This window comes from Cyprinodon tularosa, unplaced genomic scaffold (genome assembly GCF_016077235.1).
Source record: "Cyprinodon tularosa strain WSP-4 unplaced genomic scaffold, ASM1607723v1 ctg516, whole genome shotgun sequence".
NCBI lineage: Eukaryota > Metazoa > Chordata > Actinopteri > Cyprinodontiformes > Cyprinodontidae > Cyprinodon > Cyprinodon tularosa.
The window spans coordinates 155,207-182,871 of NW_024039248.1; the positions used below are offsets into that span (position 1 = coordinate 155,207).

The 27,665-nt window shown below is 38.0% G+C and overlaps 1 protein-coding gene across 1 annotated transcript; it reads left to right on the forward strand.

Annotated features, from left to right (window-relative positions):
- Positions 1-27,179, forward strand: apba1a (amyloid beta (A4) precursor protein-binding, family A, member 1a). The gene is made up of 13 exons (XM_038303677.1): positions 1-74; positions 1,187-2,442; positions 9,990-10,055; positions 13,086-13,181; positions 13,276-13,315; positions 15,724-15,869; positions 17,693-17,770; positions 21,482-21,667; positions 21,744-21,923; positions 22,064-22,276; positions 24,094-24,213; positions 24,301-24,441; positions 26,857-27,179. Exons 1-13 carry the CDS (start codon positions 32-34, stop codon positions 26,926-26,928), a joined length of 2,637 nt encoding a protein of 878 aa, XP_038159605.1. The 5' UTR covers positions 1-31; the 3' UTR covers positions 26,929-27,179.
- The last annotated feature ends 486 nt before the right edge of the window (positions 27,180-27,665 follow it).

Sequence of the window (27,665 nt, forward strand, 5' to 3'; positions counted from 1 at the left end):
CCCCCTCCACCACGCAGCAGACGCCTGCTGGATGATGGAGAACCGTCAGGAAAACAGCTACCCTCTGCTAGCAGGTGAGTTTATCCACAAATCTGCTGAAAACGGTTAGACCACAGATCGGCTCTGCAGGCTGAGCTTTTCTCTGTCCGCGGTGCTGATTATCGGAGCGGCTGCAGGGAGAATAGCGGAGATGAGATGCTATAACGCAGCTGGTTCCTCCTAACGGCCACCGAGGGAGGAAGGAGCTGCTGGGAGCAGAGCTTCATCACCGCTGCTGATGCTCTATTCAGCGCACTGACCCAGTTTATCCAGAAAATATTCAAATCTTACACCACCTCTAACCCTATCTATCTATCTATCTATCTATCTATCTATCTATCTATCTATCTATCTATCTATCTATCTATCTATCTATCTATCTATCTATCTATCTATCTATCTATCTATCTATCTATCTATCTATCTATCTATCTATCTATCTATCTATCTATCTATCTATCTATCTATGTCTGTATGTAGACAGGATAAAAAGACTCATTCTAGTTTTTTTCAGGTTTATTGATCTCTGCTGTTAGAAAAACACACATAGATCAGTTATAATATAGAAAGGTTTCTGCATGTTTGCATTAATAAGGTCCAGGGTTTGAAACCCAGCCTGAGGTCTTTCTTCCTGTGGTTTTCATGGTCTCTGAATATGACCCCCCCCCCCATCATGTCTTTTCTGTGTGTGTGTTTCTATGCCATGTGTGTCTCTCTCTGTTACCCTGTGGATGGACTGGTGATCGTTCAGGTTTCTCTCTCCTCTCACGCCAGTGACTGACTAAATTAGAATGATTTGCCCATTTTTGACTAAGCAATGAGTTGAAATGCATAGAGCTATGATCCTAGACGTCCCTATCCATCCATGGTGAAATGATTTCATAATTTGTGGTCACTGAATTTTTAAAGTCAAAATCAGGAGGTGGAGTTGGACGTCCATCGCTTAAAGAAGCAAAAACCTGGATGTCCGATCAGATGATAGAGTATAAGGCAGCTAAGAGACACAAATCAAAAATGTGTCTCTTCCACAAACTTTTCTTACTATCTTGAGATTTTTCCTTCTTTTCTTTTATTTTCAGTTTAACCCAGATGCCTTCAGGCAGTTTGACCACAGATTTCTTCTCTCTGACCTCATAAAATCCACCAGGAACCAAACAAGCTCCCAGAAATCCCAACCTAAGGAGGAAAAAAATGGAAGACAGGGATTCTGGATCTTACCAACAGAAAAAATGCCATAATGGCCGATCTTCTAATCCGGGGAACCAAGAAATGTCCATCCTCTGCTTTGAAGCCTCATCTGCTGAAGGTAACAGTGGGAGAGCGAGTGTTCCTGAGGGGCAGAGACCACAGGAGGACGACGTGGACCTCCGAGCCCGTCCATCTGTCAGCAGAGCAGCAGGGAGACGTTACCGCAGGCAGGCGGAGAGTCGAGCCCAACTCCAAGCTGAGCAGGAGAGTCAGAAACAGAGAGAGGCAGAGAGATCCCACTTTGTTCATCAGCTCCAAACACTCGGAACCCAGAACGATCGTTCCTCGCTGGTCCATCCTGCCGTTCACAGTTTCTATGGAAACACTGGTCAAGAGTTCATGTCAGCAGACGAGGAAACGCGGCTGCTGAGAGAGCAGGCGAGCAGCCGAGGGCAGCTGCTGAATGCTGACTGCTGCAGGGATGTCTATTCCCAACCAGAAGGCCACTCTGAGGGCCACGCCTTTGGCACGGCCTGCGAAAACACAGAAAATGTGTACGCTGAGCTGTACGAGATGGATTCACTCTCTGACCAGGTTTATGAAGAAATCGGTGATGTTTCAGGTTCACCTTTAGGTCCTGCGGGCTGCTCAAACAATAAGGAGTCTCTCAAACAGAGAGGAGCTGGTGTTCCGATGAGACACGGCCATCATCAGAAGGAGGCCGTCGGCTCACGGCTGCATCACTACACCCAGCGCTCAGACGGCGAGTCAGACAGCCCCGAAAAGGATGCAGAGTTTGCCCACTACCCAGGAACCAACACCTGCTATGAGTTTGACAGGGACGCTGAATCATCTGTCGCTCAGCGCAGCCAAAGCCTCAACCCTGTGAGTCGTGGAAGTGAAGCAGAAAAGCTGCCGGTAGAAGAACCTCCTGGACCCCCCAGCTCAAACGGTTCCAAAGCTGCTATAGAGGAGGACTCAGCCCGACACCAGGCAGCCAGCCCTTCTGAGGAGACTCTATCCTTAAAAATCACTCAGGAGAAGACGGACAGCATCTCTCTGGTCATCAAGGACATCAGGGAGGCCATAGAGGAGGTGAAGACCAGAACCATCAGATCGCCGTATACGCCGGATGTTCCAAAGGAACCAATCTGGGTAATGAGGCAGGACCTGAGTCCAAGTATGGAGTACGATCTGCAGACATGTCCTGGAGATGTAAGTAAGAAGCTTTCAATGTTGTTGTTTTTAAATGCTTCATGAAAGGATGTTAAATATTTAATCATCTGAAATATTTATTTCAAGACAAATGTTAGTTTTTTAATGCTTTTTTTCTCCCCTCTATTTGAACTTCTGCCTAAAAAAAAACTTCAAAGTTCCTCTTTTTTTTTATTGCAATCAATGATCCAAGAATCCGTAGAGTAATAATAGTAGAAATGAATCCGTCTGCTGCAGTTGGTCTTTGTTTAGTGCAGTAACTGAAGGCAGAAAGACTTTCATAGCACAGAGGTGTCAGTTAGTATAAATAGGTGGTTACTGTGTCTAATACACTTTTTTAAATTAATTAGCTTTTTTAAGCCTCTTTAGAGGAGACTGGGGATGGCTGTGACATGTTTTTCATTTCTCCTCCAGTCCTCCAAGAAGATTGGATTATTCATATGTAAAACCTTCATCTGCCTGCTAAGTGTCTGCAGAATTTAAATATGATTACATGGCAAGAATCTTCACAATATTCATATAAAATAGTAAATTGTTGTTAAAAACATTTTAGTGTCGTTTTTAGTGTAGTTTTTTGACTGGATTATTCATAAAATGTAAACTTAGACGTCCTAACATGAAAAATTACATTTTGAAACTTCTTTAAACAGTAAAATTAAAGATACCTAATTAATATATCAAGTTTTTCTTTAAAAAACATATAATTTTTAATGGAAATCCAAATGTTAATAATTTCATCTCCCTCCTGTGGTTACAGGTAGGGACCAATGTGGACCTCAGGGTCAGTCTAAGTTGTGCCAACAATAAAATTAACAAACATCCATATTAATAAAGACAAAATATATTTTGCTAAAGCCTATTTCTGCATCCATTCTGTCTAAATTAAAGTTATAGAGGAGGATCTTCTTTCAGCTCTGATTTTTTGGGGGAAATTTTTTTATCTTATTTGAATTATATATACACTCACTGGCCACTTTATTAGGTACCCCATGTTAGTAACGGGTTGGACCCCCTTTTGCCTTCAGAACTGCCTCAATTCTTGGTGGCATAGATTCAACAAGGTGCTGGAAGCATTCCTCAGGGAGTTTGGTCCATATTGACATGATGGCATCACACAGTTGCCGCAGATTTGTCGGCTGCACATCCATGATGCGAATCTCCCGTTCCACCACATCCCAAAGATGCTCTATTGGATTGAGATCTGGTGACTGTGGAGGCCATTTGAGGACAGTGAACTCATTGTCATGTTCAAGAAACCAGTCTGAGATGATTCCAGCTTTATGACATGGCGCATTATCCTGCTGAAAGTAGCCATCAGAAGTTGGGTACATTGTGGTCATAAAGGGATGGACATGGTCAGCAACAATACTCAGGTAGGCTGTGGCATTGCAACGATGCTCAATTGGTACCAAGGGGCCCAAAGGGTGCCAAGAAAATATTCCCCACACCATGACACCACCACCACCAGCCTGAACCGTTGATACAAGGCAGGATGGAGCCATGCTTTCATGTCGTAGACGCCAAATTCTGACCCTACCATCCGAATATCGCAGTAGAAATCGAGACTCATCAGACCAGGCAACGTTTTTCCAATCTTCTATTGTCCAATTTCGATGAGCTTGTGCAAATTGTAGCCTCAGTTTCCTGTTCTTAGCTGAAAGGAGTGGCGCCCGGTGTGGTCTTCTGCTGCTGTAGCCCATCTGCCTCAAAGTTCGACGTACTGTGCGTTCAGAGATGCTCTTCTGCCCACCTTGGTTGTAACGGGTGGTTATTTGAGTCACTGTTGCCCTACTATCAGCTCGAACCAGTCTGGCCATTCTCCTCTGACCTCTGGCATCAACAAGGCATTTCCGCCCACAGAACTGCCGCTCACTGGATGTTTTTTCTTTTTCGGACCATTCTCTGTAAACCCTAGAGATGGTTGTGCGTGAAAATCCCAGTAGATCAGCAGTTTCTGAAATACTCAGACCAGCCCTTCTGGCACCAACAATCATGCCACGTTCAAAGTCACTCAAATCACCTTTCTTCCCCATACTGATGCTCGCTTTGAACTGCAGGAGAATGTCTTGACCATGTCTACATGCCTAAATGCACTGAGTTGCCGCCATGTGATTGGCTGCTTAGAAATTAAGTCTTAACGAGCAGTTGGACAGGTGTACCTAATAAAGTGGCCGGTGAGTGTATATTTCTAAATAATATTAATGTTTATAAATACTAATACCTATATTAAGTGTATTTAGTTATTTATCTCTAATTAACCCATAACTGTTTTGAACCCATGAAACTCAAAAGCTAATTCTGAAAAGAGGCTGCAGCCAAACCTTAGCCTAAACCAAACGGTCAGCTTTAAAGTAAACCAAACATTACTTTAGTCTAAGTTAGATTTCATCCATACAAACGATGAGGACAATATTACAAAAAATACACCACTTGATAACAATGACTTTCACACAGAGGTATCCAAATTATTACTGTTTATTACTCACTAGAAGTATAAATCCTACTATTTAAAAACACTTTTGTAGAAGTTAGAGGATCAACTTCAGCTTTCTACTCAAGTAAAGTACTATTTTTAAAAACTATTTAAATTACTTTTACTTTAAAACGTAAAAGTAAGCCAGAGACAAATGTTAAGGAAAGAAGCTTTACTGCTCTACCCTATTAAAGGAACATTCTTCTACAATTCTGGATGATAACTTCCTTAGACTTCATTTTCTTAGTTTTATAACTAATGGTAACAGTGTCACATTTAACTTTGCATCATCTTGAAAAACTATTTATTTTGGTTTGTGGTGAGCAACAAGTTGGGGCAGCACCAAGTCCAACCACAAAGAAATTAATTGTCTGGATGAAAAAAAAAAATATTTTGATAAGTTTTATTTTTACTTTTCAATACCAACAGGCAGTGTTGTATAAAGTACTGAAATCTCGGAGTCCAGTAAAAGTATAAGTACCTCTCCAAAATATGACTTTGGTAAAAGTCCAAGTCACTGACTGAAATGTTACTTGAGTAAAAGTCTTAAAGTATCTGAAATGGCTTGTACTTAAGTTTAAGAATTACTGTAAAAATAGATGTACTCAAGTAATGTAGTGAAAAGTATAAGTAAAAATTAGTGCAGTTTGAATGACATTTTTTTAACATTTTGGTAAACTTTGAAGGTTAAATTCACCTAAAATAATTAGGGATGCACGATATAATCGGCCCCCTATCGGTATCGGCCTTAAAACTGAATATCGGACATCGGCCACCCCACCGATATTTAACCCGATATTTGATCAGCTTCTGAGTTTCTAAAGTCTAAAAAAAAAAAAAAAATACTACTTCTTCTTCTTCCTCAAAAACTTCTTTTTTACAGACTTAAAAACTTCTAAAGACGAGGGAAAAAATATTGATACATTAAAATATCCCAATATCTTCATATGCTAATATATTGCCATTTAAAAACCCCATATCAATCTCTTTTACTAATGAAATATTGCTATGTGTCATCGTTATGCTACGAAATCCCCGAAAATTCACCAAATGTTGCCATATTTTTATATGTTGATATATTGACGCGGTATCGATCTATTTTACTAACAAAATCTCACAAGAATTTGCAAAATATCACGAGAGTTTGTAACAGAACGATGAAATTTCACGAGATTTTGAAAGTAAAATAGATCGATACCGCGTTTTTAAAAATCAATTTGATATCAGCATATGAAAATATATTTGAATATATTATTTTTCAAAGTGTCAGAAATGGATAACAAACCAGCTATTTTCAATAACTACTTATTTTTGTCCAGCTTTAACATCGGTATTGATATCGGTTATCGGCTACATGAGTTTTAAAATATCGGCATATCGGATATCGGCCAAAATCCCAATCCCAATATCGTGCATCCCTAAAAATAATATAATACAACCAAGTGTAGAATAAATTTACACTGGCTTTGCGAAACAGGCGTATCCTATTGGTGTTGATGAACGAGCCCAGGCAAGACCCGACTTTGTAGTCAGTAGGCGGGGTCAAAACATTACGTTTCTCTTGCTCTCTTGCTCGTTTTTTTTTTTTTTTTTTTTTTTTTACTTAGTAACTAAACCAAACATTGAAAATGTAATAGAGTAAAAGTATGCAATGAAGTTCGTAAATGAAGTGAAGTAAAAGTGAAAGTTCTCAAAAAATGTATACTCTTGGAAAGTATAAAGTACTCCAAAATATACTTAAGTACAGTAGTGAAGTATTTTTACTTCGTTACTTTACAACACTGCCAACAGGCCATAATGAAAATGAGCTTAAATGAAACCAAACAAGTCTATTTTAAAAATATAGGGAGTAGAAAATTTAGATAATAACGAGTAGAAGTAAAAAGTATCTAAAAAAGAATTACTCCAGTAAAGAATAGATTGCTAAAATTTCTACTTTAGTAACGTAACAAAGTATTACTTACTTTGTTCCTCGACACCTCAGATTTCACATCTTAAAGGAAAGTTTTGGCCGATAAATGTAGAAAATGATCAAGGTTTCAACTGAGCATGTGCAGCGTCTCTCATCAATAAAATATGTTTGATTTGAATTAGTAAAAACTGCTGCGTCAGTTCCAAGCCTCTCCTACTTTAGGTCAGTGTTTATTTACCTGAGGACTGAGGATACGACACATTCCTGCGGAATAGGATTAGAAAAAAAGTAGTAAAAAAAGCTAACAAACGTGTTAGCATCAAGTCGTTGCCATGTCTGTTTTAGAGACTAAACAAGCTCTCTTGTTTTAATCTTCTTCTGCTCTTCCATTTATGAAATAGCATCACCCTCTGGCATGAAAAAAGTTGCCTAATTCCATCATTTTTCGTCAATGCGTTCCTGTTTCTCCCAAACAACTCTCATCTTTGTCAGTGAAGCTAAGTGCTCCACTTCTCTGCCTTCATGGTGCCCATCTATATTAAGATCCACAATTCTGAGATTAAAGCCAGAAATCTGACTTTTTTTCCATATTAAACTGAGATAATATTTAAAAATCAGTTAACTTTTTTGTTTTTTCAGTGGCCCTAATCCTCTTCCGTACAATCCATATGTATTATCATCTATTGATTGTGTTTCATGTTCTGTTTTAGTTTTTATGCTATCTGTAGCTCCAATGCAGTGATCAATCAAAGAGCTTTTAAAGTATTTAGCTGCTGAGGTAAAACTGCAATAAAGTTTCATTTATAATCAAAAATAATAGTTATAAATCATTTAAAAAATGTTATTTAAAAAAAGAAAAATAGACAGTACTGATTATCTCTTTATTAACACAGTGAGCAAAAGAGGAAAATTAACTTATCTGTGAATAGAAATTATTTTTATAAGTTAGTTTGTATAAGTTAGTTTGTATCATTCAAGATTAAAGGTTAATTTTACTTTAGTACTGAAGTACTAAGTAGCTTATGATTTTAATTTTTTTTTACTGGTAAAGTAAAAGAGTTACTTTAATTAAAGGATTTCAATCAGTAGCTAAAGTTTAACTAGCCCCACAATAACAGTAACCAGAATGTAGGTTATCTGCAAAAAGATGGAAACAGGAAATAAACGACCAGAAACCAAAGCACTTCCTGTGGGGAAGAGATAATATATATTTATTAATTCCTTTTTTGTAGTTTTGCTAAGTTCTCCAAGCTTAGAAGAAAGTTTATGCTACCGCCCAATTCCCCCCAGTGCATCCCTCCGATTAACCTTTTCAAGAGTTGAACAAAGAAAAGCCAAAGGCTTAAATAAAACATTGCAGCAAAGTAATATTAATTCTCTAAATCACAAAATTGCCACCATTAAAGTATCGTTTCTTTACGTTTAGTTGTTTAGTCTTCTGTATGGCAGAATTCAGCATCACTATCAATACATTTATTTAAAGAACTCTCTTAAATCAGGTCATTTATTCCACCAATGAAACTGCAATTACACTGGGTGACCCCTAGAGGGCACGCCCCGCCCCACTTAGGAAACTACTGACTTAGAATATATAAAAAAAAAAAAAAAACAAATGGTTAAAAAAACGTTTTGCACTAAAAACAGTACTAAAAAATAATTATATAACAAAAGAAAATTAAGTAAACTAAATGAGTGGTGGCCTCTGTAATATAAAAGTGATATTTTAACTCAGTAAATGTTAAGATTGCTCTGTTAATTCTGATCATTATGCCATTTGTTTTCATGTGACAGAAATATTTTTATTTACAGACATTTATTAGCCCCCCCATGTTAGAACAATTTTTATGAGGGTGAATCTCTGAAATGAAACGCCTTTGGATGCTTTGTTAATTATTTCCAAATGTTCATCTTTTGATCAATTGTTCTACTGGAACTGGTCTCTGATTTAAAGTTTCCTACTGACATATAAAACCACGACCTTGACAAAAGGTCACACATGTAAAACAAGAAAACAAAAGCAAAAAAACAAGCAAAAACAACTAAACAATAATAGACACAACTTAAAAGAATAAAAATCCCTCTTTTCTCCCACAGAACTGTATCATGGTGTGTTGTTAATTTTAATTTAGCATTTCAGATTAGTGAAAAAAAATAATAAAAATGCTAAGAGTTAAAAGAAAAATGTGTTTGTTTGGCTTGAACTCTGTGCAGGAACCACTGCACTGCAGAAACTGACTAATAAGTAAAGATTTCTTAGATTAATTGTATTTACCCTTAATTCAAGTAGGTAAATAAGATGAATTGCAAATGAAATGAGTATTTATAGTCTTAAAATAAGATAGATATTATGCACTTGAAATAAGAAAATGCAATTGTTTTTTTCTTATTTTAAATTGTTCAATTGGCAAAGTGTCTCACTTACCTCCTCAATTCAAGAAAAAGGCTGTTATTATAAGAAAAAAATGACTTATTTAGAATTGTATTATTTGTAATGTGAGAAAATGATATCCCATGAAACCTCAGGTGTTCCCAACAAAAGAGGGGGTGAGGAGGGCATCCAAATGATGTTTAGAAGTTTTATGTAACCTTCTTAATTATTTCATCTGAGGATTCTTTAAATGTGTGACGTTTCATATTTTTACAGCATTATTTGCTTTCTCATGCTGCTGCTTTGTTTCCTCCAGCAGTATCTTCTTTCTCTCTGTCTTCTAACCCCATTATCCTAATGATTTATTAAACATAGCGGAGGAACTGAAAGGCGTATTAGATAACAGGCTAAATGTTTAATCAGGGATCCGGTACCAGCAGGGATGACCTGTTTACCTTTTCCTAACTCTATAATCTATCAGAACTTATTGGTTCTGTGTTCTTTGTACTTTAAACACTGGTTCATTTTTTCCTATTAAAATTATTTCTTTAAACATATTTCTTTGTAAATGATGCACAAGTTACTCAGGAAAAGTCAGGATGATGCTCTGTCCCATGACCGACTTTCCATGACGGCCTTGAACGTGTCAGAGTCACCTGAGGAGCTCGCTCTCTGTGACGCTGCTGCTGCATTTCACCTGCTCCGTCCTTCAAATGCAGCTTCCTCTGTGACTCTGAGTCTTAACTGCCTTTCTGCACTATTCTAAAGCTATGGAAAATTTTTGGTTGTATCAGGTAGAAAAGCACGAGGAGGAGCAAGCCAAGCAGAAGGAGCAGATGGATCAGAGCGCTCAAAGTGAGGTGAGGATGGTCTGAACTCTTCCTGAGGTTCTGCTGCTGCCTGATGATGCGTTTTATGTGGAGAAATGTTGCTTCTACAGATAAATGAGTCATTTTGCTTTCTTCCAACCACATTACTTCACAGTTAATCTCCTCACATTTGGGGGTAAATTATTTCTGGATTCATCCTTTTTGGTTTTTCTTAATTAATTTTTGTTTCTTTAGGAGAAATAAAGGAAGATTTGAAAACATTTTACCTTTTTTTACATCAGTGGCTGAAAACGTATTCAAGGAATTACTCAAGTAAGAGTAAAAAAGTATTTCATAAAAAAGCTCCTTAAGTACTGAGTAACTGATCATTAGTCTGATATTTAAAATGATGTAATAAAGAAACAAACACGTAAAGTTGCATGAAAATTCTTTTCCAGACCAATTTTCTTTTTATCATGAAACTTAAGAAACCAGTTCCTTCTGTAACAATATTTGCTTATATTGGCTTCAAATATTTTTTCTTCAGTAATCTTAGCTACATTTTATTAAGATACTACTCTTAAATAGACCATGACTATTTAAATTTTTGTTTTTTAAGCTCTAGAAGCATCTCCGAAATAGTGTTGAATGTACAGACTTTATTTCTTACACCGTAGATCTGTTTCCAGATCCAAACTACCGTAAATAATTAACCAATGATCAGGTTAAAAGACAGCTAACGTGTTTCCAAAATAAAGCAGCGGCTCTTTAGGCTTTAAGATGTTTTTTGTCTTTTCCATTTAGAACACAAACATTTGGAAATAGACCATAGGTAAATATTGATTATATTTGTAGCATAGGTTCGATATATGAGGGAAGGATTAATTTAATTGGACTTAGGAAATATATATTTGCACGTTCTCCTTGTGAATCCTGAATACATCCCAACATTTTTGCTGTTTCTGTATTTATAATGATCGAGTATTGAATAATTTAATTATTAAATTTTTGGTGTTATATTTTTAATACATTTTTCTAAATTATAAATACTTTTAAAAATTTCAAATTAATTCAGTTTATTTATATAGCTCCAATTCACATGATGTCATGTCAAGGCACTTTACAGTTCACCAGGTCATATAGTCCAAGTTGTTTTTTGGAAAATCAAATTTGCCTTTTCTATCATCGGATGACATCTGTGTCTAATTCTGGTCACTGGTTCAGTCATAATTGAAATCTGTAGTTCAGCTCCTTTAGAAAAAAGGCTGTTTGACAAAAACCAGCAAGGTTGCTTGAAAAGTTTATCAAACTTTAGAGACTCTGCCATCTTTTATTTATTTGCTCATCGGCGTAGAGGGAAGAAAACTCAACTTCTTAACCAAGTATTTAAATCCTTCAGTGACATGAAGGATAGCTGAGATTTTACAGATCTTTGTCATTAACATTTAGAAACAAAGAATTTTGCCTTTCAATAAAAGTGAGAGCATCACAGCCCAAAGGGACCCAATAGCCGTTAGCACCAACCTTTTCATTCCCCTCAGACTTTGCTTTAATGCATTTTTAGGATTTTAATTTGTTTGATTAAAATACAACCAGTTTCATCTGACTGTCCAGCTAAACTGGCTCATCAGGCAAGGAAAGCTCTGATTAGAGCAGCCAGGAGGCCAATGGAGGAGCTTCAGAAGTTCTCCAATAACAATGACAACTGGAAGGTACTTCTGACTAGAGACCAAAGTGGATCTGTTTGCATGCAAAACGTTTTCAGTGAAAAATGAACTCAGCGCTCCACTGGAAAAAAGTTGAAATCTAAATAAGTCTTTTTTTCTTAAAATAAGTGCATTTGTTCTTGGATTGGGGAGGTAGAAGAGACATTTTGCCAATGGAACAAGACAATTCACACATAAAATGAGAAAACACAATTGTATTGTCTCATTTCGAGTGCATATTATCTAATTATCTTAGTTTAGAGTAAAACACTCATTCCATTGGCAAACTCTTATTTACATACTCAAATTAAGGGTAAATACTCTTAATTTAAGACATTTTTAGTTATTTCTAGATCGTTTTTCCAGTGAACACGCCAAGCCAGGGCCAGGCATGCGGTGACAGCATCATGCTGTGGGCTGCTTTTCTCCAGCAGGATCGGTAAAGCTGTGGACTGACTTGCTGAGCCAAATACAGAAACCAAAGAGGAAAACCTGCAGACTCAATATCCTTCTGATCAGTAGGCTTAATCTCAGCTTTTCTGGAAGTTTACTTATTTTTCCTTTTTGAGTTAGGCTCCAGAAACTTTCAACTTTGCCCTCATTTTTGTCGTTCCTGTGTTGTGAAAAAACCTTTGAGCTCCACCGCTTTCAACCTTCAGCCTAAATACCTTCCTGTAGTAAAATGTGGAGGGAGTTTGATTGGAAGACAAGAAAACTAATTATTTACTCCTTCCATGGATTCTAAATTTGTAGATAACCCAGCTGCAATGTATTGTTGGAGAGGATGTGGAATGGTTGGGGACCACTCACACATATTTTGGGACTGCGCAGCGATGCTCCCTTTTTGGAAGGGGGTAATGAACGAGATAAAGTACGGGGAATTAATATAACGTTTACCCCAAGTCAGTTTCTTTTTGGTGCAACTCCTGAAGGCATGTACACCAGAGACCAAAAGCCCTTGTTACATATACTCTTGGTTAGTTCTAGGAAAATGGTGACAATAAAATGGATGAATCCACAGCCACATACAGTGGCACGGTGGAAACAGAAGCTGAGGGAGGTTTATGGAATGGAGGCTTTAACTGCTCAACTACAACTAAGAACTGATGTTTTTGTAAAGAGGTGGCTACGTTTAACAAGATACCTCTCAAACTGAGGGGATCCACACAGTATCCTGTAATGTCTTAAATGCTCACTTATTTATTTACCATTTCAGTCATGTGTAGCCTATTAATAAGCTCTCTGGGCCCAATGGGTGTTTATTTGTTTCCTTCCTTTTGCACTGTCATACATAAATATTGATGCCGTCAAGGAATGTTTGTTTGTATTCTAATAAAAAAGTTTAAAAAACAGCTTCCTGGTTGTCTCTCTGCAGTCGCCTCGCTCAGACCCGCCTTCCCCTGCAGGAGCAGAGTCCTCCAGCAGGCTTCTTCAGGAGGAAGCCCTTCGGGTGTCTCCATCCCGAAAAGAGGTGCGTTCTGTATAAAACTGCTTTTTGTTTACGTTCACTTTGTGTTAGATTGACAAAATATAAACACTAAGCATCTTTTAACTCTTATTCACAGTCCAGGAAGAGGATTGCTTCCTTCCCCACATATGTAGAAGGTGAGTGGGAACAGTTTCCTCTCAGCAGGAAAAAGGTTTGAAACAAAAGAAAGTGACGAGATAAATACCTGCAAAGAAGTGATTCAGTCAATTCAGTTTGTCTACATTCAATCGGACAAACAAACTTTGTGACTGGTTCAAAAAAGTTTTTATTTATCATAACCAAAAGGAGAGATTTTTGTAGAAAAACTGCTTTTATTTTTTTCCATTCATTGCATTCAAACAAAAACATAAAGTCCTATAAACTAAATGAAATGGAGCAGAAAGAGGAATAACCTCATGTTATCTCCACCCTGATCTAAAGCTAAAGATGAACAAAAAAAGTTCAAAATACAAAAAGCATCAAAAATGTCAGGTTGGGTGGAGGTTTGAAAGGAGGACCTAAATGCAGAGACTGAAGCTGAATTCTTTTAAGTTTAATAACAAGTCCAAAAATACTTACATCCAAAAACACTTACATTAAGGGGAAATGAATGATGACAAACCAGCAAACAATAACTGAACAGGAGGTGCATATATGGGAAGAAACAAAGACGAGGCTAATCAGCAGATTGGGAGCAGGTGTGGACAGAGGAGTCTAGAAGGGAGCTACAAGAAATACCTAAGAACTCAAATACAATTAAAAAAAATAGAATAACACAAAATGGAAATAAAACCAATGAAAATTCAAAAATAAAACTTAAACTGAACCAAAACCATGACAAAAACACATCTAACAAAAACATAATAAAAGGAAATATCTGTCCTCCAAACCTGATAATTACGTATTTTTACTTTAGGTTATTTTCTGCATACTCTTTAACCAAAACATTGAACATTAACATGATTATTTATTTTACTTCCCAATCGGTTATAGATGGCATTAGGGCTGCAACTAATGATTATTAAGCTAATCGATTGATCTGTCTATTGTTTTTATTAATCAATTAATAATTAGATATAGTCAAATGTTACTTAAAAAAAGTCTTTCACAAAATTAAACCAAATGAAACTAAAACTTTTCCACCTAAGGAGTTCTGGATAGAGCAGATTGACAGAGGAAAAAGATTTTTATCTTTAATGCAAAATGAATACTTTTTCTTTTGGTATAATTACTGCTCTAAATGAGTCACTCCTTCAGCTCAAGACACATTTTAGAGTCTCTATACTCCAGTTATTGATAATCAATTTACTAAATTAGTTACAATTATTGAAATAATCAATTAATCCCATTAATTGTTTCAGCCCTAGCTGGTATGTTCAGCGAGCAGAGCTTCTCTGATCGTTCTTTAATCAATTGGTTTCTTTGGTTCTGTTCTGTTCATAAACTTCTTCTTGCCACACAAACATAGAGCTCCATTGATTTTGTTATCATTTTGGCCTTTTCAAAGATTTCAGGTTCTTGTTGTGCTTTAAACCTTATAGAAAAAAAACTGTAGTCTACTTATTTTTAAAATGTCACAAATTTTTACTGAAAAAGTGGTGGATTTCTCATTTCTCAGTTGTGTTTTTACTTTTTAAAATCTGCTTGGTTATCTAGTGAATACTTTAAGTGACATAACTGCCTTTGATAGTTTTACTTTTGTATGATTTATATGTTATTTTCAGCTTAAATTATCATCAAGCATGATGCCCAAAGACCTAATCTCCCTTACTCTAATCTATGCTATGGCTGGGCAATTAATTCATTAATTAAATGATTTTGCAATATAATCGCAATTTATAAAAATGCCATTTTCAAATCGCAGAGACTCTCAATGTTTAATAACAATCCATTTAACAAGACAAATACACTAAATTTCTCCCCCCAGTCCTTTAGGTGGCGGGAATATGCTTAAAGTAGGCATGTTGTTGCACAGAAGATAATGCTGCTGATTTCCTTTTTAACCTCATTCTGCACCTGTTATGTCTTTCCCAGAATTAAATAAAGCAGTATCATCTGCTCTATTGAAGGGCTTCAATTTGCTCAGTTAGTGATGAAATGCAGTGGGGTCTAAAGTGTCAGCTATCCGATCTTGTAAAATCTTGACTTTCCCAGTAGGTATTTCCAACTGGTTTTGGTAAATGCTGGAGTTTTCTCCCTTCTTCTCTGAGAAAGTGTTTTACTGCCAGTGAAATACACTGATACTGTTCTGGTGATGTTTCTCAGTCATCCGGGACTTTTGCAACACTTAAAATAACCAAAGCCGATCAACCTGGGTTTGGTTTAAATAACTGCAAACGTGAAGGAAAAGAGGAAAAAGAAACAGACCGAGCACACAGCTCTGTGGTACGCCAGTGCTGAGGGTCAGAGGGGGGAAGAGCAACGTAAGTTAACCTGAACATGTTAGCATCTTTTTTATGTCCAGCCGGTTGGAGGTGCTGAAACTCAGGTCTGTGGGTTTGTTTGGATCCGTGAAGAGAGACTGAATGACTGAATTTCTCTCCAGTTCCTGGTCCCTGTGATCCAGAGGATCTGATTGATGGGATCATCTTTGCAGCCAGCTGTCTGGGCTCCATCCAGCTGCTATCAGAGAAGACTCCATCTAAGAACATTCGTATGATGCAAGCACAGGAAGCAGTTAGCAGCATTAAGGTAAAAATCCATCAGCAGTCCTACAAAATCTGCTTTTAAGTAATGTTACAATTTGACCATATGTAAAAACTGCTCGACTTTAATATGAAACATGTTTTTTTCTAATGAATTCTTGATAACATCTAAATTAATTATTAGATACTTTTCATGGTTAAAGAACAGGTTTACTTTTACATTTGGGGAATTATGAAAGATGAATATGCTGGTGAAGATTCATCCAGGTCATAGTCTTTCCAAAAAAGTAAAAAAAAAGTTCAAATTAATCCACTGGACTTTGTTTTCCAAGTTTGAACACGTTTCGTTTCCCATCCAGGAAGCTTTTTCAATTCAGCCAAACCAAGTCTTGTTATGGCTTAGAAAACATGCAAATTGAACCAGAAGAACAGGTCCACCCCTTAGTAATGGGAATGAGCAGCGCCATGCAGGGGACCATTATATCTGAATTGGTTAGCCAGGCCAACAATGACCCTAACGACTCCCCTGTTCAGAGGCATAGTCCAGTATCGGGTACTGCAGGCTAACAAAGACCTCAACAATTCCTCATTACTAAAGGGGTGGACCTGTTCTTCCGGTTCAATTTGCATGTTTGTCATCTCATAACAAGGCTTTGTTGGGCTGCTCTATAAAGTTATTGTGGACCCGCCCTCTCTGCTTAAAAGAAAAATGCGCGTGCAAGGGCATGCACGAGCCCATTTCTCCTCGTGCATGCTATTTTTAAAAGTTGCTGCTCATATAGCTCAAACGAGCTTACTGTGTCGGAACGTCCGCCCTAACCCCTAAATCCCTCTATCACTATATAGAGCGGGGACTATAAAAGCAACTTACCGTTCGAACAGATGATCACTTCCCCGTTAGTCACGTAACTCCTCCCCCACTGCACGGTGTCAGAGCCGGTTAGCGACTAAATATATCTGTTTATGGTATATCCCATAATACTTTGCGAGGAGAACTCTCCAAGCAAAGCATTCTGGGATATATATTTGCTTCTTCTGAGGCCTTTTTCTTCTTACTTTTTCTCATACGACCCTTGACCATTTTCACAGAACCACAGCGCTACCCAGCTCTCCTCTTTTATATCGTGGTCTAACAGTTACTTTGTTCACCATAAACAGATTTTTTATCGATCAGGTAAAACTTCATGGGTCATTAAACACACTAACAAATGCTACGTGATGTTATAATCGTTGTCAGGGCAACCAGTATGTTTTTTATCATGTGGCACCGTTCATCATGTTGCGTAAGTCACTGTCATGAAGCAGGACACGGTCTGGTACCTACACAGGCCTTACGTAAACATATCAGCAGAATGATTGACAGTTAGGAGGACCACTTATTGAGATGATCCACCCGGAAATAAAAGGTCGTCCTCTAGCTTTAAACTGAACACTAATCGACACATTTTGAATTGAAAAAGCTTCCTGGATGGGAAGTGAAACGTCTTCAAACTTGGAATACAAAGTCTAGTGTTTTTTTGTTTTTTTTTCTTGGTATGAAAGATGAAACACTCAAATCTTTTTGTAAAATAAATCAGAGCAAATAAATCTGCTTCATCCAGAGGTTTTTTCTCAGAATAACAGGAGATGCTGTCAGTAAGAAGGTGGCGCCGGTTGGACCAAAGTTAAAAACAACTCTAAACATATTTGTTTTCCCCATTTATTTTGTCTTTGAATGTTTGTTTTTTATAACTTCTAGCAGCATTTTGACTGGTAGAAAACAATATTTGATCTAAAATGTTGTTTATTTTGATTCGTTTTGGTTGTTTTAACCTTCTGGGTGGTGAAGATGGATGTTTAGGGGTACGTGTGGTTTGTTTCTGACCTCAGGCTGAGCCTCAGCCTGTAACGGAGGTGGATCTCTTCATCTCCACTCAGAGAATCAAGGTGCTCAACGCGGATTCCCAGGTAAGATCCAGCTGGTCGCTCATAACATGCTAACAGCATTTTACACGTATTCACCTCCACCTCTCATATATTGGTGAAGCTGAGATTAATAGCTGCTGAGTTAATAACCTCACAAACATTAGAAAATTAATCCAGTATAGGCAGTGGTCAGAGATGGGAAGTAACGAAGTACAAATACTTTGTTACTGTACTCAAGAAGATTTTTCTGATATTTTTACTTTACTTTACTACTTTTTTTTATGGTGACTTTTTACTTCTACTCCTTACATTTTTACACAAATATCTGTACTTTCTACTCCTTACATTTTAAAAAATTGGCTCGTTACTTTAGTTTTGAATCATTTCAATGGAGTTACCGTTATTATTTTTCACGTCATCAATACCAAATTCAATCTAATTGGATGAGAATCTACGTTGCATTTGACGCACCACTACAAGATGAATAGACAGATTCGGCGGTATTCATTCGCAGCAAATCATTGCAGCTTGGTGGCGGTGGCGTTAGCATAGTAGCATGGACGACGAGATGATTGAAAATGAACACAACGGAGATCTAGTCCTATTGGCAGACATCCATTTAAAGGGACACTATGCAACATTTTTCAGTTAATTAATGTGTTCCATAACGTTTTGAATGATTAAATGAGTCATTTCAGGTTGAACAAAGGTATTCTCGGCCGCCCTGGTGGTCTGTGGGGGAAATACTGCACTTGCAACTGCAGGAGCACCGACCCGCACCCACAGGCTCAGAAGTCTCGTGAGAGTCAGTCTTGCTTTACGGCGAGAACTGCTACACCCCCCAGTTAAAAGCATTCTCGTTGCTAGCACAGTGGTAATCTTTGTGCAGTTATGCTACGTTCACGCAGCAAAAGCAGCAAAATCGCGTCTGCTGCTTCATTTTTGCTGCTTGTACCAGTTAGTTCTGACGCGCGGCTGAAGCAGCTTTGCTGCTCTGGCTGCAAAAGTGTGTCTGAGGCGCGTTGGGCGGAGCTTCACTATCCTTTCTCTGCCTTGCAGCTATATTTGCTGTGATCAGTGGGAATAAAGTAGTTTTAATATGTGTTTAAGTGAGAAAATACACCTGAAAACGTAATCAGTGCAGTCACTTCATTCAGATTATTATCCTGCCTTCAATATTTTTTCTGTCCGAGCCGCTCAGACCCCCACATACCAGCGGGGCGCCGACAGTATGGATCCCTTCATCAGCAGCGGTTCACCGCGGCAGCTGGTAGGTGTTTTTCATCTAAATAATCCAAACTGCATATTCTGCCGGCAGATTTCTGCATTTTCAGTTAATTTAGGCGTCAATAAACTGTTTAAGAGGAGTGATCATCAGCGCTGTGTCTCTCTCCCTGCGTTAAACGCACCCGATGCGCTGCTTCAGCTGCTCAGACGTGCTGCGCCTGGTGCGCGGGACCTTTTGCAACGCCTTGACGCGCGTCAACCATTGACTTTGCATGTAAACTCGCTGCTTCTGTCGCGCCAGCTACGTCCAGTGTGAACGCAGCGTTAGTCATTCGCTGCTAAGCTCAAAACAACCGCGCCTGGTTTGACGGAGAAACCAGGAGAACAGCTGTGCATATTTACGACAGTGCACTTTTACTTTCGCCCTCTGGGGGGAGCCTCGCTGGAAAATCAACACCGGTTGCATAGTGTACCTTTAAAATGTAGGCAACGGCATGAAAAAAGTGGTTTCTACTTTTACTTTTATACTTTAAGTAAATTTATAAGCCTGTACTTTGGTACTTTTACTTAAGTAAAGAAGTTTAATCAGTACTTCCACTTTTACCAGAGTATTTTTTAACACAAGTATCTGTACTTTTACTCAAGTACAGAAAGTGAGTACTTTTGCCATCTCTGGCAGTGGTGGAAAGTAACAAAGTACGTTTACTTGATTACTTTTGTTTGAGCATCTTTACTTTAATTGAGTAATTTTTAGGGGGGGGTGAATATAACTTTCTACTCCACTCCATTTCCAGGAAGCTGTTAGTTCCTTGTTCCTTTTGGCTCAGCTTAAATCCTCTGTTGCTGTTTTTCTTTCTTGAAATGTACTTCCATCATGGCGGATAGCAGCACTTGGGACTGAATCTGGAAACCACTGTTTTAGAGATTTAATGACGTTCCACAGATATGAGAAACTCAGAGCAGATATTATTAATAGTTTATTATTTTATTAAGGCGTTAGTTGTTGCCACGTGGCCAAGTTATTCAGTAGGATGAGTTCTCTAATTTCTTTGTGGTAATAGATTCAACTTTAATTAAAGTGTGAGGAGAATTAATCCTCTCCTGTTTTCTTTTTGGTTTGTTTTTCATAAGAAATAATAGTCAAAATCCTTATTTTTTGCTGCCTTTTTATGCTGAAGTTTTTTCCAGGTGGTGTAGAATCTGTAGCAGGTGGTTCTACGCATCAATACAGCAGGTGGTTTCTGAAAGTTACAGGTTCTTTAAAATAACTCTGATAATTAGACAGAAATATACTGATATTAGAAAATGTAATTCTTATTTTTGAATACTTAAGTATTTTCAATTCAATTCAGTTTATATATACATAGCGCCAATTCACAACACATGCCATCTCAAGGCACTTTACAGTTCACCAGATCATCCATTGACTCATTGACTCTTCAGCAATCCCTCACATTAAGCATGCTTGTAGCGACAGTGGAGAGAAAAAACAGGAAGAAACCTCCAGCAGAACCAGGCTCAGTGTGAGCGGCCATCTGCTGAGGCCGACTGGGGTTCAAGGAGACAGAAGCAGACATAGAAAAAGAAGCATAGATACAAAATGCAACTATAAAAGGCGGCCCCATCCAGGAAACACACAGCCAGGCAGACGAGCTCCGAGCCAGCTCCCATGTCAAAGGATGAAGAGAGCACATCCAGTTAGTCACAGTCAGAGAAACAGGACTACACTGGAAAACAGGCCGATCTCCAACATCTAGAAACAAAGGTGTTGTTGATGAAAATCAGCAGAACAGCTGATATTTCTCTCCAGGATGGAGTCACGGTTAAAGTACATCAATATATTAACTAGATGTTTGACAGAGTAACTTTTAATTGTAGTTGAGTAAGATTTGACTATGAGTATTAATACTTTTGGGGGTTTTAGAGCGAGACGTGTGACCATGGTGGGACCCGGTGTTTCTATACATTTTGAAGCAGATGTTAATCCCTCCAGATGTGAATGGTTGAAATTTCTTCCACCACACTGGAAAAAAAATCAAAATCTAGATAAATATTTTTTTCTTAAAATAAGTACATTTGTTCTTGGATTGAGGAGATATTTTACCTATGGAACAAGACAATTTACATTTATTCCATTGTCTTATTTCAAGTGTATATTATCTAATTATCTTATTTTAATAGTAAAAATACTAAAAATATTTCATTGTCAAACTATCTCACCTATTCAAATTATGGGTATATACGCTTTATTTAGACATTTTTACTTATTTCTAGATTGTATTTCCAGTGCAGAACAAATTAATAATTGCAGAAATAGATCTAAAGGAAAACAACTTAATATGCACTGGAGGAAACTCTTCTCTTGATTAAAGATTTAATTTATGATCATGTTTTCTTTGGAGATCATCTTAAGGCATCCCACTTGGTATCTCCTGAAGCATGATTCTGAGATCACACTCCTTCATTTGGGAAACAGATGTAATATTTGATTCTTCCATCAGTAATAAGATCTTTTGTCGTTTTAAGGAAACTATGATTGACCATCCTTTGCGAACCATCTCCTATATCGCTGATATTGGCAACATTGTGGTTCTGATGGCCCGGCGAAGGTTGCCTCACTGTGACTCTCAGGAGAAGGTGGAGGTCTCAGACCCGAGTCAGGACAGCAAGCACCAGCACAAGATGATGTGCCACGTCTTTGAATCTGAGGACGTGAGTCTGACAACAGGTGTTTATGATCAGCTGGCAGCTCTGGAGCTATTTCATCCTAAGTCTGGCATTTCCCCAGGCCCAGCTGATTGCCCAGTCCATCGGCCAGGCCTTCAGCGTAGCATACCAGGAATTTCTCAGGGCGAATGGGATCAACCCCGAGGACCTCAGTCAGACCGAATACACTGACCTGCTGAGCACTCAGGACATGTACAATGAGGATCTAGTTCACTTCTCCAGGTCTGAAAACTGCAAAGATGTAAGTAATAAATTAATCATTTATTTATTTTATTCTATTTTTGTTGCTGGTTTTATATGAACAATCATTTAGTTTGGTTTACTGTAGGTGTTATCATCCTGACGTTAAATGTTGTATTTAAATGGTTTCTCTGATCTCAGGTGTTCATAGAAAAAGCGAAGGGTGAGATTCTGGGTGTGGTCATCGTGGAGAGTGGGTGGGGCTCCATTCTACCTACCGTCATTATTGCCAACATGATGCATGCTGGGCCAGCGGAGAGGTCTGGCAGAGTCAACATAGGGGACCAAATCATGTCCATAAATGGAACCAGTCTGGTTGGACTTCCTCTGTCCACCTGCCAGAGCATCATAAAGGTTTGTTTATGATATCTAACAGTCATTAAAGAAGTATAAGTAGAACAGATATGTGCACAACCAGGGACGTCCAGAGATAGACGCTAGGTGGTAACTCCAAAAAAGTAAAAAAACAATCCACTGGACTTTGTTTCCAAGTTTGAAGACGTTTCGCTTCCCATCCATTAAGCTTTTTCAATTCAAAATGTCAGAAATAGCGTTGAGTTCCAGGTTTATACAGTAGCCTAGCAAAGCCTTTAGATGAATGGATCCACCCATTTGGAATGGGGGTTGTTTGGCTTCTTTTGTTAGCCTGCACACTGGAAAAAAATCTAGATCTAGATAAGTCATTTTTTCTTAAAATAAGCGCATGTGTTCCTGGATTGAGAGGGTAAAAGAGACATTTTGTCAATGGAACAAGACAATTTGGACTTAAAATAAGAAAACACAATTGCATTGTCTTATTTTAAGTGCATATTTTCTAATTATGTTATTTTAAGAGTAAATATACTAATTCCATTGGCAAACTATCCCCTTTACCTACTCAGATTAAAGGTAAATACACTTAATTTAAGACACTTTTACTTATTTCTAGACCGTTTTTCCAGTGCAATGCCCCTTACCTGCCCACTGCAAAAATGACCTCAAAATGAGTAAAAATGTCTTAAATTAAGGTTATTTACCCTTAATTTGAGCAGGTAAATAGGATGATTTGCCAATGGAATGAGTGTTTTTACTCTTAAAATAAGGTATCTAGATATTATGCACTTGAAATAGGACAATGCAATTGTTTTTTTTTCTTATTTTAAGTGTAAATTGTCTTGTTCCATTGGCAAAGTGTGTCACTGAAATCCTAATTCAAGAAAAAATGCACTTATTTTAAGAAAAATCTTAATCTAGATAAGTCAATTTTGCTTAAAATAAGTACACTTGTTCTTGGATTGATTAGGTAAAACAGACATTTTGCCAATGGAACGAGACAATTTTCATTTAAATTAAGAAACCACAATTGCATTGTTTCATTTCAAGTGCATTTTAACTAAATAGCTTCTTTTAAGAGTAAAAATACTCATTCCATTGGCAAATTATCTCATTTACCTACTCAAATTAAGGGTAAATACAGTTAAGATATGTTTACTTATTTCTTGATCATTTTTCTAGTGTGAAAGGGGGGTCATCGGAGACATAGACAGGTATGGGGCATTGCCAAATGACCCCCATTCCAAAGGAGGCGACCCGTTCGTCCGTTGCAATTTGCATGTTCTCTAAAGGCTTTCTTGGGCTACTGCATAAGAGCATCAAACTCACACTATGGACAGAGAATCATTGAAGAATATATAGAAACAATGTAAGATCAATATCAGTAGGTGGCTTAGAGGAAGAGGCTGAAAAGCGAGCTCCAGCAGAACAACATCAGACATGTGTGATTATGGATGAAGAAGACGTGGGATGACGGATGGAAGTCTGGACAGAGCAAATAAATTGAACACGTTCTTGAAAAGCTTCAGCTCAGGAACAAGCTCAGCATCAATCTCTTCAGCCCACAATCAAACGCACATCCCGCCCTGCTTAGACCCAAAGCTTCAAATGTGAGAGGATGTTGCTGCTTCTTTCTCCTCCCACCTGTCTGTCTCTAGTAAAGAGGTAGCAGGAGAAACTGAAACTGAAGCATAGAGCTGTTTCCTTCACATCCCACATTTTAGAGGTCCTAGAGACCCTTTGCAGCAAGCGGCCATCTTGGAATACAGCTGTGTAGCCACCATCAGTCCATATTTCTTATATATGTGTTTATGCACTTTAAAATATTGAACAAATCCTCCATGTTTTCCCTTAAACAGGGTCTAAAGAACCAGTCTGGGATCACGTTGAACATCGTGAGATGTCCTCCAGTGACTACAGTTCTTATCAGACGGCCGGACGTACGCTACCAGCTAGGATTCAGTGTCCAGAATGGCATTGTTAGTCTATTTCTATCATAGAAATATGTTTTCCAGTCTGGTAACTTTCTAGAATCGTCTGAAATAACTTCTACATCTGTCCACCAGGTTTGTAGCCTTATGCGGGGTGGGATTGCTGAAAGAGGTGGAGTACGAGTGGGTCACCGCATCATCGAGGTCAACAGTCAGAGCGTGGTGGCAACTCCCCATGAAAAAATCGTCCAGATCCTTTCCAACGCTGTGGGAGAGGTGAGATGTTTCACAGACCGACTCCACTCAGAGGTCACATATGCTCGGTGTTTACAGCTTAAAGTTTAAGAGCACTGAAGCCATTTTTAACGTCTCTTACATAAAAATAAACGGGTGTAAAGATATTTTCTGCTCTTTTTGGGATGTTAATTGTGATCTCAGGATAAGATGAACTATGGTGGTGAAGATTCTCAGTCATCCAGGTCATAGTCATTCCCAAAAAGTAAAATAAAACAATCCAAGTTACTCTATAAAGCTTGGAAATCAACACTAATTCAGACATTTTTAATTAAAAAAAAGTTTCCTGGATGGGAAGCAAAACATCTTCAAACTTTTTTTTACTTTTTTAGAAAAGATGAACTAAAATCCCACCACAGTATCTAAAAGGGATATGAAAGAGCATCTACCCCTCAGGATTTCTCCTGATTTTCCTATTTTTTGTCTCACTTAAATGTTTTCGATTATCTATAATATTAAAGACAGCTGCAGTAAAATCAGAAATCCGGTTTCAAATTATGATTTCATTCCTTAAGTAAAAGTGATCCATCAAAGCAAACCTGTGATTGGCTCCTGTACCGATGGCTGAACCTTCTTCTGCAGGATCTCTGGTAGAGACTCCAAGTATGGCTGCTGAATGCACTAATTAATAATTGAACTCATGCAGGTATCAGCCAAAAGTGTCAACCAGGGAATGTTTCAGTCTCTGTTTCTGAATATCTATTATATCTGTACAGTAGCAGCCATTTAAATTCCTTGATGGGCCCTTGGCTGGTCCCCTAAGATTCCTTTTTCAAACATTAAATTTTGTACTAAAATATTCTGTCATGATTTATGGATTAAGATCTAAAGAGAAGCGTCATCGCCTGGTCAGACCCAGTAATTCAGTGAAAAGCTGGAGTCAGAGTAAAACAATATGCACGCCCAAAAGAAGAAGGGAGTCACTCCAGTGGCGTGAAGTTGGCTGCTATTCGGCTGCCGTTGACTGAGAAGGATTGTTTTGAAAGGCTGCTTCTGTACCTGAGTGAAGTTGCCCCCCCCCCCACCTTCTTCAAATCAGACAAAATTAGTGTCAAACGTTTGTGCAGCAAAAATTTTCATTTGTGCCGCTATCGTTTTAAAGATATAAAGAAATATTTCTAGAGTTCATGAAAGGTCAACCAGCCCCCCCACCTTCTTCAAATCAGACGAAATGGGTGTCAATTAACTCAGCTCCTTTTGTGCTGGTTTGTGCAGCAAAAACTGTCATTTGTGCTGCTTTGGCTTTGAAGCTATTAATGAAAATGTAAAGGTCAATAGGTCAACCAGCATCTCCACCTTTTTCAAATTAGACAAAATTGGTGTCAAACGTTTGTGCAGCAAAAATTTTCGGTTGTGCCGCTTTAATTTAAAAAAATAAAGAGATGTTTCTAGAGGTCATCAAAGGTCACCCCACCCCTTTTTTCAAATCTTCAAATCCAAAGCAGCACAAACAGAGCTGAGTTAATTGACACCTATTTCGTCTGATTTGAAGAAGGTGGGGGGGGGCAACTTCACTCAGGTTGCTTACGTTTATGAAAGGGAGCTTTCTAAACTTATTTAATGGGTAATTAACTAAATCCTTATTTGAAAACTGTGTTTTTGTATTTTCTATATATTAAAATTTGTTTTTATAATTTGGTGAAAAAGTAAATAAGAGGGACGAAAAAAGGGTAAAGCAGAAGAAATCAGAAGCTTACTCACAGCACCCCAGGGAAATTTACTCTGAAGCAGAACTTTTATAATAAATATTGGATCAGATTTACGTTCAGGTGCGCAGACTGATGAAAGGTTCCCTGATTTCATCATCAATCAGAGGCGGACCGCATTAAAGTAGCCTGCAGTCTTTCAATTCATACATGGAAACTGAGTTATTTGATTATTGCGTGAACATGTCCGCATTACGACTTCTAATAAAAAAAACTGTTTCCTTCATCAAACTCAATCAGTTTATCTTATCAATGTCAGTCAAAGTAGAAATCTGTTGCCCAGGTTTGAAAACTGCCTTTTTTATGTGATATTCATGTTATTTACAGTTAACTCCAAAACACTAAAAAACAACTTCTGCTGAAGAGTTTTGGGTTTTTTAGACAACTGTGAATTGTCACTTCATTTAACTCAATGTAGTCAAACTCTAAAAGATTTAAATATAAAACATTTGTCCATGAATGAGGGGAAGATGGAGCGGGAGATCGACAGGCGGATTGGTGCGGCATCTGCCGTGAAGCGTTGTGGTGAAGAGAGAGCTGAGCCAAAAAGCAAAGTTCTCGATTTACCGGTCGATCTACGTTCCTACTATCTATGGTCATGGCTTAATTAGAGCCAATTTACTTCCTCTATTAATTAAAATGTGTTTTGATATCCATGCTAAGATGCTAAGTCCTGTTCCGTTTCTTTTAGATCCACATGAAGACCATGCCTGCTGCCATGTACCGCCTGCTGACCGCTCAGGAGCAGCCGCTCTACATTTGACCTCCGCACCTGGAATCCATTGCTTCTGTCTGGCGGCATCTTAAACCCGGAACTTTCAGCTGTATTTACTCCTTTGGGTTTATTGCTTTGGAAGAAGAGGAGTGCACTTTATTGAATGCGAGCTTCCAGTCGCACTAAAGCCTAAAGTTGTTTCTTTGTGATTTGGTGTCTATGTTTGAAGAGTTTAATTAACCTTAGAAATAGAGTTATGATATCGCTTTACTGGTTAGGAAAATCTTTGTTTAATATTAAAAATATAAAGTTCTCTTAATGTGTGGCATTTGTTCCATTTATGGGCAGAAACGCATTAGAATAAACAAACTCGGGTGACACGCTAAAAGATTTATTAAGTTCCCAGAAACACTTCCTGTATTTATAACACCTATATAAATAATCTGCTGTGCATCATTTTAATACAACATTTACTGCTGATACATTAAATCAAAGGTCAACATCTTGTTACTGAATTTTCTAATCAGTCAACAGGTTTATCAGCAGTTAAAAACTTTGGTGGAAAACAGCTCCTGGCTGTTAAATGGTGAATCTGAGAGGAAAGTTTCAAACATCTTTCATCTGAAAGGAGGCAGTTTGTGGAGATCCTGTTGGTCCAAATGACGTTTGGACTATTTCCGAAATAAATTAACCTCTCAGGGAAGTAAACGCAAAAAAACAAACAAAAAAAAAACTTTACAACAGAAAAGCAAAGGAAAGAGAACCACAGCTCATCCAGAATCAGC

What these genes read in the sequence shown, in the direction of transcription:
- apba1a (XM_038303677.1), top strand. Translation starts at nt 32, where the DNA reads ATGATGGAGAACCGTCAGGAAAACAGCTACCCTCTGCTAGCAG. An exon ending in ATCAGAGCGCTCAAAGTGAG is followed by an intron (nt 10,056 to 13,085) that starts GTGAGGATGGTC and finishes GTCTCTCTGCAG; the next exon opens with TCGCCTCGCTCAGACCCGCC. An exon ending in CTTCCCCACATATGTAGAAG is followed by an intron (nt 13,316 to 15,723) that starts GTGAGTGGGAAC and finishes ATTTCTCTCCAG; the next exon opens with TTCCTGGTCCCTGTGATCCA.